The sequence below is a fragment of the Leuresthes tenuis genome, unplaced genomic scaffold (genome assembly GCF_036924035.1).
Source record: "Leuresthes tenuis unplaced genomic scaffold, fLeuTen1.0.hap1 SCAF_35, whole genome shotgun sequence".
In the NCBI taxonomy this organism is placed as follows: domain Eukaryota; kingdom Metazoa; phylum Chordata; class Actinopteri; order Atheriniformes; family Atherinopsidae; genus Leuresthes; species Leuresthes tenuis.
This window is the reverse complement of record NW_027325389.1, coordinates 802,142-815,506: the sequence shown is the minus strand read 5'-3', so window position 1 is coordinate 815,506 and position 13,365 is coordinate 802,142. Positions and strand designations below refer to the sequence as shown.

General features: G+C 40.3%; 1 protein-coding gene across 1 annotated transcript in view; it reads right to left on the bottom strand.

Annotated features, from left to right (window-relative positions):
- LOC140285351 (chemokine-like protein TAFA-2) overlaps positions 1-13,365 on the bottom strand; it is a 56,052-nt gene that overhangs the window by 20,236 nt on the left and 22,451 nt on the right. Inside the window, exon 2 of the mRNA XM_072379121.1 lies at positions 5,806-5,909. Within this exon, the coding sequence (XP_072235222.1) occupies positions 5,806-5,908 (103 nt within the window). The 5' untranslated portion in view covers position 5,909. The remainder of the gene's footprint in view (positions 1-5,805; positions 5,910-13,365) is intronic.

Genomic DNA, 13,365 nt, shown 5'->3' with positions numbered 1-13,365 from the left:
GTCGAGTTTCCCATAATGCTTCATTACACAGTTTGAATTACTACACAGAAAAGGTTGAGGAAGAACTTTTTTATAAGTTTTATGTCCTCTTCAGGGTTTTTAAGCGTTAGTTAGCGACGCTACTTCTTTTATTCTGTTGGTTTTAGCACTGAAACCCAGCATGTACCTTCCCAAACTACACAGCCAAGTTTAATTCCTCCAAGCAGTTTATGGGATTTATGACTAATTCTCATGTTCTTTTGTTTGTTTTTTGCAACATTTTAAAAGGTTCCTACAAATAGCAGAAGGATGGAAAAGGAATCATGAGGTAAGGTGAACCCCAGCTGCAGCTTAAAATAATTCATTTTTCAGTCTTTAGATTTTACTCCAAACATTTTTTGCTGGAAATCTTTCATAATAATCTAAATGTTTTTTTGATGTTCAGCCCTATGTCAATCTGCAGGTTTTGAAATCTTGTATTTTTGTCACGAACGGTGGAAGGTAGGACCCAGATCTTTCAGACTTTCAGGGAGCAAAAACAGAAAGCGCGGCAGGGCCGGATATCCAAAATACCAAACGTTAACAAAAACCAAGACTATGAAAAACAAAACAAGACTATGATTAACTGTGACCATGAGGCAGGAAACCAGACTTATCTTTCTGGATCTGTGGCATGAAGGGTAGGTGAGGATTCTGAATTAAAGGAAACCAGGAAACTAAATGCTGTGATTAGTGATGATGTGCAGCTGATGACAATAAAACAGGTGAAAGGAGTGAGACTAACGTGGGGAGAAACGTGACAAGAACATAACCTGAAAACATGAGAAACTGAAAACAAGACTATTAAAACATAAACTGTGACAGAAAAAAACTAAACTGGGACAATTTTATGACAAACTTTGACCATTTCTTAACCCAAGTCCAGTCATTTTGATGCCTCAACCAAAGCTTTGAGTGAGAAGAACCGGGTGACTTATTCCCCTCCTGCCACCTTAATGTGGTGGTTGATTGGAGAAGATGAGGTCTGAGCTTAAACAGCAACAGTATCCACACCACATGACCACAGAGACAGCATATCAGGATTTCACATTGGTCTGATGTGATTTTACAAGCATTTGTTCCTCTTCGTGGATCCTTTGAACCAAAGGTGCTTTCACTGAGGAGCGATGGCCCTTTTCTCTCTGCTGAAATTACTTTGCTTGAGAAGCTTTTACACGTTGGTCTCTGGAGACGAAGAGGAAGCTGCAAATGATGCATCCAGTCATGAAGCTGTTGTGAATGTTAATGCAATCATCACTTTGCTTTATTTGTGGCATTGTGAGCAGCCACAAAAAGCCGCTTACACATGGGGAAATGTGGAGTGAAAGTGATGAACAATTTCCCTCAAACGATTCTTTCAGCCTCGATCCCAAAACAGATTCCAGGAACCAACCTTAATTCAACTGTGAATACAGACTGATTGTTATCTGTCTCTGACGGTAAGTTACTGCTCTTTCAGGGGTCCAAACAGTGTTTTCCTCTCTTGGCCAGATTATTCTGATGCTACATGCTGTATAAGTCATTTTTATTACAAGCTGCAGAAAGTGGAAGGTGCAGAGCCAGCAGCAACCTTTGGTGCATGAAACACAGAATATAAGTCACTGTAACAGTATGGAACGCATCTCCAGTGATATACAGCGACCTGAACATGACGCTAACATCTGAAAACACTGAAGAACATATTTCATTCCTCTCAGGTTCGACTCCCCCCCCCACAGCCTGTGCGCTTTGATTCCTGCTAAGTGGTTTTTCATTGTGGACTCTGACATCCAAGGCTGTGATGTCTCTGCAGGGATCAACACAGTTTGAAGGTCAGGATTTAAACTTTTTAGCAACCAGAGACTGGAATATAACGCTCAGGGTAAGATGCAACCATGGTTGTTTTTTAATAAAGAGGCTGATGATTATGCATTCATTGACTTCATTTCTCCTACAAAGCACTCGCATGTTATGACTAAACATGTTATGGTCTGTGGGTTTTCTTCTGTTTGGTTCTACTTTATCATTCTGACTTCCATTATTTCTGCTTTGGGTTTCGTTAAGATCATGTTTGGGTTGCATAGCTTCATTAGATCTTTGAATTCTCTCGTTCTGGTTCCTCCCTGAACACCTGGGTCCTGTCAGCCATCAGCACCAGCTGCCCTGGGTTAGTCATCAGCTCCTCAGTTTAAATACTCCCTGGTTTCCTTTGGTTTCCTCATCTTCACCATCCTGTCTGTTCAGGGTTCCTGCTACTAAAATACTTTGGTTTTAAAAGCGTTCGCGCCACATGACAAACCCTATCAAAGCCATACATTTAAACTGAGTCTCACTTTAAATCCTCACGGTGAAAGCAAAGCTGCAGGAGGTTGTGTTCAACATGTTGCTTTAATATTTTTCTCTGATTTATCAGACATTAGTGGAAGTCAACCTAAACCATCTCTAAGACTTAGTTCAGTAATGCTCAAAGAGGTTTTATGATGTACTTTTTTACCATGAAGCATCGCCCCATCATTCTGATTATTATTGCTCAAAGGAAATTAAAAGGAGTAAACAAAGATTTTTCCTTCGCTTGCGTTTCTCAGAAAGTGCAGAAGTTAAAGGGTGAATAAATAAATGTCCTATTTATCCTAAAGCTGACAGTCAAAAATTTACAGGCTGTCATTGGTCTTAAAAGCAAAGAGCTGAAACAAAACTCTCCTCAGTCACTCAGAAGGTGACGTGGACTGATGAACTGATCAATATGCGCTGATGCTGCTGTCCGAAAACCATCTGAACATGAAATGACTCGACAGCTGTTTCACACTGAAGACAGTTATGATACTTCTGCTCTATTCCTGACACACGTGGAGCTTAAATTATGTTCCTGAAGCACATAAAAACTCTGACAGTGGCTCCCTTTACTCGTCTTACTGGTGTTTATTTGAGGGGGGGGCAGTAAGGTCACTGAGCCCATGTCATGTGACCGCCGTCTCGGTTAATCATGGATTGTATAACGATGCTAACAAATGTTGCTTTTTTCTGAGGAGGAAAGTTGCAACAGGTTCCATTTATTCAACTGTTCAGGTTGGATTTGATAAACTTCTAATCAATGGGCCCAAGAACTAAAGTGCACATCCTCCTCCTTACTGTTCCTCTGTGATGAGTAAAGAAGGAGCAGAATGACCACAGATACCCCCTCAGTTTGATCTGCATATGTAAACCTGCATCATTGCTGACCTCTCACTGAAAGAAGTGAAGGCTTCTGCTGTAAATCAAGCCGTGTCCCACATGAAATGTCCTAAATCTGCCTTGCTTCTCAGAGACCAGCCTCAGTTTTCTTCCTCCTTTTGCTCAGTTTTGGAGGTGGTCTGGGTTAATTTCATCTCCTGAATTATAACAGGTTTACAGCAACAGAAATAACACTCGGGGGAAATTAGGCGGTGCGGTGGCTATCAGACAGAAATTGAATGCTTGCAAGATTATTCAGATCCACTTTCTGCTGAAATGATGAGCACCTTGAGTGGAGATTGCTGCCAGTCGAAGCTGCTCACATCAAAGCAAAGTGCTCCCGTCTAATTGTCTGACAAAGAAGAGAAAGATGTGCAGATTCTCTAATGCTCACAGATGGACACCCAATGATTGCAGGAGGCGGTGCATCATCGGACGGACACTCGTGGTGAAATATGTGGCCTGGCCTCTTCTTCTAATGTACCTGAATTGCCACAATTGATCTCTGTGGGTCACTGGAGTCAGTAAACTGAAGTTGTTTGTTTATACCCACATTTGACTCTTAATTGCACCCTACAAATGGAAAGAAAACGATGACGTCAGCGCTTTCAACCGTGAGACAATGCTTCGTAACATCTTGACAAACTTGACTAAAACACTTGGGCTTAGACACGATTAATTCTGGGGGACTAGAAAACAATGTTTAAGGCTAAAAAACGTTCCTTTTGCAACACAACTGTCACAGATGTGCGCATCGTTTTTACGTAAAGTTGCACCCATGACCACTAAAAGTCGTATAATCTACGATAATACGTCGTGTCTGCCGCCATAAACAAACGCCACACGTTTTAGTCAGTTTATGCTTCTCTGTAACGTCTTCATTGAGCATTCAAAGTTCAACCTGAAGTTCTTAACGCGTTGCTCTGCAGTTCACCGCCACGCCTCTAGGGGGTGTGGCTGTGTGTTTGTGTGGTTTCAGGTTATTGCTGAATCCTTGCTTTATCTTCCGGTCACAGTTAGCAACAGTAACCGATGGCAACTGAGGTGGAGCAGCTGTATTTGCAGCTGGAGCTCATCAATACTGAAGAACAAAGGCTTAAATTGCAAATGTTGAAGCGCAGGCGACAGAGAAGACGTTTGCGGAGGTGGGGGGGGTCTGTGTGACCGGCCGAGGCTGAACGGGTGAATTTATAACTCTGGTTATAAAGTGTTACAAAATATAAAAAATAAAGTTATAAAGTGTTAAAGTTGTCCCACTGAGGGACCCGGATGAACAAATACACTTTAGATACTTTTGAATGTCAACGGGCCGATTTTACGAGCTTCTTCGCCGTGTTCAGCCATTAAGACCGGAAAAAGCAACTGCTGTAAATGACGCTCTGAGCGGACCAATCACAGCCCTTACGGCCCTACGTGATGCGTAGTTAAGATTTTTGGAGGCGCACGTCAGGCTACAGCATCGAAATGACAGAAGTATAAACTGCGCTTTAGGAGGAGCACAGTTGTGGGATGTTGGGGAAGAGGTTTGTCCTGTTTGCCACCTTGAATGTATGCAGCAAGTGGGTTAGGTTAGCTAACCCTAACCCTAACCCAAGTGGGTTTAAGTTAGCTAACCCTAACCCTAACCCAAGTGGGTTTAAGTTAGCTAACCCTAACCCTAACCCAAGTGGGTTAGGTTAGCTAACCCTAACCCTAACCCAAGTGGGTTTAAGTTAGCTAACCCTAACCCTAACCCAAGTGGGTTTAAGTTAGCTAACCCTAACCCAAGTGGGTTAGGTTAGCTAACCCTAACCCTAACCCAAGTGGGTTTAAGTTAGCTAACCCTAACCCAAGTGAGTTTAAGTTAGCTAACCCTAACCCAAGTGGGTTTAAGTTAGCTAACCCTAACCCTAACCCAAGTGGGTTAGGTTAGCTAACCCTAACCCTAACCCAAGTGGGTTTAAGTTAGCTAACCCTAACCCTAACCCAAGTGGGTTTAAGTTAGCTAACCCTAACCCTAACCCAAGTGGGTTAGGTTAGCTAACCCTAACCCTAACCCAAGTGGGTTTAAGTTAGCTAACCCTAACCCTAACCCAAGTGGGTTATGTTAGCTAACCCTAACCCTAACCCTACCCTCAGTTTAATTAACTTATGACTCACACATGCTAAACGGAGGTGGATCAGCCGGTGTCACAGTGAGCTCGAACATCAAGCCGGTGTCCCTCACACAAGGCGGGATCATTTGGCTCCGCCTCTTTTACGACCCTCTTACTTAGACTCCTCCCCTCGATTTGCTTCTGTACTTTCAAACGTGACACGATGGCCAACAAAGAAAGGCTAACAATGTGGAAAAGGCTATTTTTACTCCTCTCCTGACAGGGTTAACCCCCCCCATCTCAGCTCAGATGAAGAGTTTGACTCATCCCGTGAGAAAAGTTATTTTATAACTTCGGTAACAAATAAATCTGATGTTGATCTACTTCTTCTGCTGAATTAGAGCCTTCCCCACCACCACAGTTCATTCCCTTCAAACAGTGACTGGAAACATGTCTCATTCACTTTTCTTTTCACTCTTTGATCCAGCCTTCCTGACATGTTTTAACACAGAAAGAAACTCACCTGTCGCTCCTTCTGTCGGTGCAGACATCTCCCAAACACTGACCACAAGCACCATGAGAAGTAGAGCCCTTTGGTTTCCGACCTGCGTGTATCGCTCACTCATCCTGAAAAGGAAAGAAGAAGAGCGGCTGCATCAGAACAGGAACGTTACACAGCAGCTGCATTTCTCATCTTTGGTTTCAGTATATTTTAGCACAGATATTCTTCTTCTTGCCTTTTAGAAACAAACCATTTCTGTCTCCACACCCCTTTTATTTTTTAGCTCAGATATTCTTCTTCTTGCCTTTTAGAAACAAACCATTTCTGTCTCCACCTCTTTTATTTTTTAGCACACAGATATTCTTCTTCTTGCCTTTTAAAAACAAACCATTTCTGTCTCCACCTCTTTTATTTTTTAGCTCAGATATTCTTCTTCTTGCCTTTTAGAAACAAACCATTTCTGTCTCTACACCTTTTATTTTTTAGCTCAGATATTCTTCTTCTTGCCTTTTAAAAACAAACCATTTCTGTCTCCACACCCCTTTTATTTTTTAGCACACAGATATTCTTCTTCTTGCCTTTTAGAAACAAACCATTTCTGTCTCCACACCCCTTTTATTTTTTAGCACAGATATTCTTCTTCTTGCCTTTCAAAAACAAACCATTTCTGTCTCCACACCCCTTTTATTATTTAGCTCATATATTCTTCTTCTTGCCTTTTAAAAACAAACCATTTCTGTCTCCACACCCCTTTTATTTTTTAGCACAGATATTCTTCTTCTTGCCTTTTAAAAACAAACCATTTCTGTCTCCACACCCCTTTTATTTTTTAGCTCATATATTCTTCTTCTTGCCTTTAAAAAACAAACCATTTCTGTCTCCACACCCCTTTTATTTTTTAGCTCAGATATTCTTCTTCTTGCCTATTAGAAACAAACCATTTCTGTCTCCACCTCTTTTATTTTTTAGCTCAGATATTCTTCTTCTTGCCTTTTAGAAACCAACCATTTCTGTCTCCACATCCTTTTATTTTTTAGCTCAGATATTCTTCTTCTTGCCTTTTAAAAACAAACCATTTCTGTCTCTACACCTTTTATTTTTTAGCTCAGATATTCTTCTTCTTGCCTTTTAAAAACAAACCATTTCTGTCTCCACACCCCTTTTATTTTTTAGCACACAGATATTCTTCTTGCCTTTTAGAAACAAACCATTTCTGTCTCCACACCCCTTTTATTTTTTAGCTCAGATATTCTTCTTCTTGCCTTTTAGAAACAAACCATTTCTGTCTCCACACCCCTTTTATTTTTTAGCTCAGATATTCTTCTTCTTGCCTTTTAAAAACAAACCATTTCTGTCTCTACACCTTTTATTTTTTAGCTCAGATATTCTTCTTCTTGCCTTTTAAAAACAAACCATTTCTGTCTCCACACCCCTTTTATTTTTTAGCACACAGATATTCTTCTTGCCTTTTAGAAACAAACCATTTCTGTCTCCACACCCCTTTTATTTTTTAGCTCAGATATTCTTCTTCTTGCCTTTTAGAAACAAACCATTTCTGTCTCCACACCCCTTTTATTTTTTAGCACAGATATTCTTCTTCTTGCCTTTCAAAAACAAACCATTTCTGTCTCCACACCCCTTTTATTTTTTAGCTCATATATTCTTCTTCTTGCCTTTTAAAAACAAACCATTTCTGTCTCCACACCCCTTTTATTTTTTAGCTCAGATATTCTTCTTCTTGCCTTTTAGAAACAAACCATTTCTGTCTCCACATCCTTTTATTTTTTAGCTCAGATATTCTTCTTCTTCCCTTTTAGAAACAAACCATTTCTGTCTCCACACCCCTTTTATTTTTTAGCACAGATATTCTTCTTCTTGCCTTTCAAAAACAAACCATTTCTGTCTCCACACCCCTTTTATTTTTTAGCTCATATATTCTTCTTCTTGCCTTTTAAAAACAAACCATTTCTGTCTCCACACCCCTTTTATTTTTTAGCTCAGATATTCTTCTTCTTGCCTTTTAGAAACAAACCATTTCTGTCTCCACATCCTTTTATTTTTTAGCTCAGATATTCTTCTTCTTCCCTTTTAGAAACAAACCATTTCTGTCTCCACACCCCTTTTATTTTTTAGCACAGATATTCTTCTTCTTGCCTTTCAAAAACAAACCATTTCTGTCTCCACACCCCTTTTATTTTTTAGCTCATATATTCTTCTTCTTGCCTTTTAAAAACAAACCATTTCTGTCTCCACACCCCTTTTATTTTTTAGCTCATATATTCTTCTTCTTGCCTTTAAAAAACAAACCATTTCTGTCTCCACACCCCTTTTATTTTTTAGCTCAGATATTCTTCTTCTTGCCTTTTAAAAACAAACCATTTCTGTCTCCACACCCCTTTTATTTTTTAGCACAGATATTCTTCTTCTTGCCTTTTAGAAACAAACCATTTGTCTCCACACCCCTTTTATTTTTTAGCTCAGATATTCTTCTTCTTGCCTTTTAGAAACAAACCATTTCTGTCTCCACACCCCTTTTATTTTTTAGCACACAGATATTCTTCTTCTTGCCTTTTAGAAACAAACCATTTCTGTCTCCACATCCTTTTATTTTTTAGCACAGATATTCTTCTTCTTGCCTTTTAGAAAGAAACCATTTCTGTCTCCACACCCCTTTTATTTTTTAGCTCAGATGTTCTTCTTCTTGCCTTTTAGAAACAAACCATTTCTGTCTCCACACCCCTTTTATTTTTTAGCTCAGATGTTCTTCTTCTTGCCTTTTAGAAACAAACCATTTCTGTCTCCACATCCTTTTACAACATGCAGACCCTCTGCTGCCCCAACAGGCCTCCATCCATCCACCCGATCCTGTCCTTTACCCATCTGGTGTGGGGAGTGACCACCGACGGACAACGATCACATTTCAGGCCGGGCTGCGGTGCGGTAATTACCGGAAGAGGCTTGATATCATATTGCGCAGCGTACCGTGTTACAGCTGCGTTTACGCCTCCTTCACCGCTCCCCACTTCTTATCTGCCGGCCACATTGACATATGGATTGGCCAAACCTCATCGGGGATCTCAGATTATTTGTGTAATTAGGTTAATTTTAGCCAGGCAAACATGACCTTTGGAGGTTTTGTTGTCCCTCTCAGTCTGACTGATGGATGATGAATGAACGATGCGACAGATGCGCTTCACCGTCCGGAGGAAACATTTAGTGCAGAACTTTATCAGAACGGCTCTAATTTAATATTTAACTTCAGTCATTTGGGACTTTTTGTTTTAAATACCAAGAAAAGAACTAAAAGAAACTTTAAAAGAGCCTGAACTGTACATATTTTCACCTCTTTGATGTTCAACAGCAGCTGCAACATCCCGTTAACAGAATTAACTTCAAGACATTTCTACAAAGTTGTATTTACAGCAAAAGTGGAATTTCTGAGCAGATCCTGCAGCTTCAGCAGCTGAAACATAAGTTTGGCTTTGCTGTCACACCAGAGTACAACACAGCTGACCTCTTTTGACTTTTGTTTATTCCACATTTTTATCACATTCATGATTCCAGAACTGGAATAAATCAGATTTAATTTACTTCACTGAGTGTCACATTCAGTAGAAAAGTGCAGTAGCTTTTATTGAGTCAGTTTATTTGTAGTTTTTAAATCATTAATTAGAAGAGCTGCTGCTTTAATTTCTGGTTAAAAATAGAAGTGAAAATCATGTTTGTGCTTATCTGACACTCAGCTGAGGGTCTGAAACTCCAGATGTTGAATGAAACAGCTGCAGATGCTTCATCTGATGGGATCTGATCCCGTTGTTCCAGGAAGGTTCTCTCAGATATCAGAGATCATACAGAATATTACTTTATTATCATTAAACTCCTTTCCTTCAGCTCTGATCATGGCTGCTGCTTTCTGCTCTCTCCACTCAGCTGGTCGTAGTTTATTAGTCATTAACTCTCAGGTTGTAATTTCTTCTGAAAGAGCCTAATTTGTTTGTTCAGGTTTGGTTTTGGCTCTGATTTATTTTCTCTGGATCTTCTGCCTCTGCAGCACCTTGATTTTATGGAATAAAGTTGATTATTTCCTTCCTTTTTCGGGAACTTTCCTCTGCTTTCTCCACATCACTAAACCGAGTGATAACTAGACGTTATGGATCAGGATCAGGATCATAATCCTGATTCAGGTAGAAACCAATAGAATTCCAGTTACATTAGAGGTCCAGTGTGGGTCAAACACATGATGCAGATCTGTCTCTAACCAGTCTGCACAGCTTCAGGCTGGAGGATAAAATGTCTCCTTTAAGAACTGTTTGGACCCCACAGCACCGTAAAAAGGATTCTTCTTCCCGACTTTAATCAGCTGAACGACTGCCAAAGACCTCCTCAGACGGGCTTCTGAGGAAAAAATGTCCGAGCAGCCCGATCAGAACCAAAGAAATCCAAAATCATTCATCAAGAAGGTTTAATTCTTCGTAGCTCGGTCTCTAATTAAAGCTCAGCGAGGTCCGAGGGTCTGAACTGTGGCCCTCGGAGGGGGAAGAGGGAAGGGACTCAAATCCAGGCTGGCGTCTCCACGCTCTCAGGGGCGGAGCCACCAGCCTCAGAACCGGGCGTTGGGCTGAGGCCAGTCAACGCTTCGGTGGGTCAGTGGCGACTGGACGCCACTCAGAGCGCCATCATTCGTTGGCTACTGTCCCTGAACGTGCTGCAGCAGAGCGAGAACATTTCTTACAGTTTTTTACTTCTTCCCTTTAACTCTGAGGTCTTTCATCCACCTCAGACATTATTATCTGTGATATAATGTGAGCCAGCCTCAACTTATTGTGCGTTTTAAACAAATAATTTAGTCACTAACGCCTTTTAAAACAGTTACAGCTGAAGGAAATATGTGTCTGATGGTTAAAGGCCAACAAGGAAACTACAGAAACTTACAGAAATCCTGTAAATCCTCAATTTAAGCCACACAAATGGAGATGTTCATTCGTATAATGTCACAAATGGAGAACCGAACACCAGCTCATTGGGTTTACAGCTCACTAAGAATGGTTCTGGCTCCGGCTGGACCTGCCATCGACACCTCTGCTCAGCACAGCTGGCCAGATGTTCACTGCCTCCTCAGATTCACACTTAAATCAATCAGATGCTGAATATATCTGCTGACATCATCAGTTTATCACTTAAATCAGAGGCGATTGTTTCAGTAATGTCAATAAAAAAGGTCTCCTGGAGAAGATTTAAACACTTTTATTACAGATATGGAGCATAAATAAGCTGCTGTGATGCAGAGTTTTCCTTAAAATGACATGAATATGACTGTAATGGACACTGTGAGCACAGGATGGGACGATATGCATTAATCCTGAAGCCCAACAAAGGTTTTATTCTTCATTTTATCTGACCGCCCAGACCACTCATCTGAATATTATCCTCTGGTACAGATGCTTAGATTTCCTTTCAGGGGTTTAAGAAGTTAATTTGTTTCGCTGTAAAAGTACAAAGACATTTATCCACTGTTTTTATAGCTGAAATGCGTTTGAATTTAATGGAAATCATTGGCAGCTCCTGTTTTTTCTGATGTTTTTCTGACTGCTGGAAAGAAAAATATTGATTTGAAAAGTTTTATCAGGCAGAGTAAGTGCAGCACTGCTTGGAGTCTGCTTCCACTCTACTGCTGTGGAGAAATAACAGCATTCGGTGTGAAGCCGCCCGGAGACACAGGGAATGACCCCCAAACTTTGCCCATTATTTTCAGTGAGACTGAACAATGCATCAATGTTTCGGCTTGTTCTTTTCTCCGAGCCACTTTAGCATGATGGCTAACATGTTAGCAGCTACCGGCCCGTTAAAGTTAATTTGAATGAAGCAGGATCACCTCACAGCAGTTTCTGCAAAGGTTAATGAAACCTTAACATTCCCAGAATCACTTCCTTTACTGCTGGATAAACTCCTTTCTTTAAATGACTGAGTGGAGCTGCTCACATGGAATAAATGAGTTCTGCTTTACCCTGATCTGTAGAAACAGGTACAGTCAGCTGCTTTGGAGACATCTCCATGAGTACCACAATAAATTTAACCTTCTTCGGCTTCTCTAACAGGAAGAGAAAAGCTGGTGTAATCCTATAAAGCCATGATTAAGAGTCGTGTTAACGTGTGAAAGGCAAACTGAGTGAAAGCATATTTGATCTGTCAGACGGAGGCTGATTCTGACCTCTGTTGTCATTGTTGTTCCATTTATGTCACTTATTTTTCTGCTTTGATGGTTTCGCTCTGAGCCGCCGTGCTTTTCATTAGCGAGAGAAGGACTCCGGCGACCTTGGCCTATTATTAGCAGATGTTTGCAAAGGAGTAACTGGAGGTAATTTATCTCTCGCTTTCTCAGTGCAGGGTGGAGAAAGCTCCATTCTTTACTGAAATGAAGTGTCTGAAAGGCCAAAACCAAGACATATGCAAGATGAAAATAAATGGTTTTACCCTCTTTATAGTTCATGGAAGATCTAAGCTTCATTATTTTACTTTTATTTACTCAAAAAATGCAAAAAGTCAAGTCCAAACTGCTGAAACAACACATTAAATCCTGCTGATCAGACCCGTCTGACAACAAAGAAGCAAAAGCAACACTTAGTTTAACACAACATCGTTTGTTCTGCACCACAGACTTATTTAATGTTTAAATTTAATGTTTTTCTGTCAGTCACCAGGTCATAAAAACATTCTCTGCAGCAGTTTTAAATAAATGCATAAAGTTTCATACAGAAATAGTCAAAATACTGGATTATAAGTGTTTTTTTACAGGGTTAAAGTTAAGATCTGTAGATGAGAGGTTTAACTAACAAAATAAAAGCGCTGCTCAGCAGGAAAGTCCAGAAAACTAAGAAAATACTCCAGAAGAACTAAATCTGAACGGGAAGAAGAAGACAGAACCAGACTGAAAACAGGAAAACTCAGGAGGGTAAACAGTTTCAGGACATCATCAAATAACTGGAAAAAAAGGAGGAACAGGAAGCAGACTTTCAAAATAAAACAGGAAACTAAACTGAACATAAACTCTAAGAACAAAAAGCAGAATAAAACCAGACTAAAGACACATCCTGGTGAGTCAGAATAAAGTAGAAACTAAAGAGAAACACCAGAACAGAACTGAGTCAGAACCAGAACTGAGACGAAATCAGATAAATATAAAACTAAAGAAACTACAACTAAGACGGATCATAAAAGAGAGCCGAGGAACAAAAAGACACATCAAGAACAGACTGATGCAGAGAATAACTTCAGACCCAGAAGGAAATCATATCCAGTAATCTGATAAGATGCTCCAGTTGGACTTTATTCAGAACCATAAGTGAAGAGCAGAGATGAGGATTTCCTTCTAATTAAGTTCTACTGGACAGAAAACCCAAAGTGAATAACAGATGCTTTAGTTTGTATGAACCCTGAACTTTATTATCCAATCACAGTCCCAGAAAATGGAGGGTGGAGGAGTTTATGGGGTTTCAGGACCTCAGTCCTCAGTCATTTTCTTTAGAATAACCAAATAAATCTAATAAAGGGCCTTTAAAGTCCAGCTATGAATCTCCACCATTA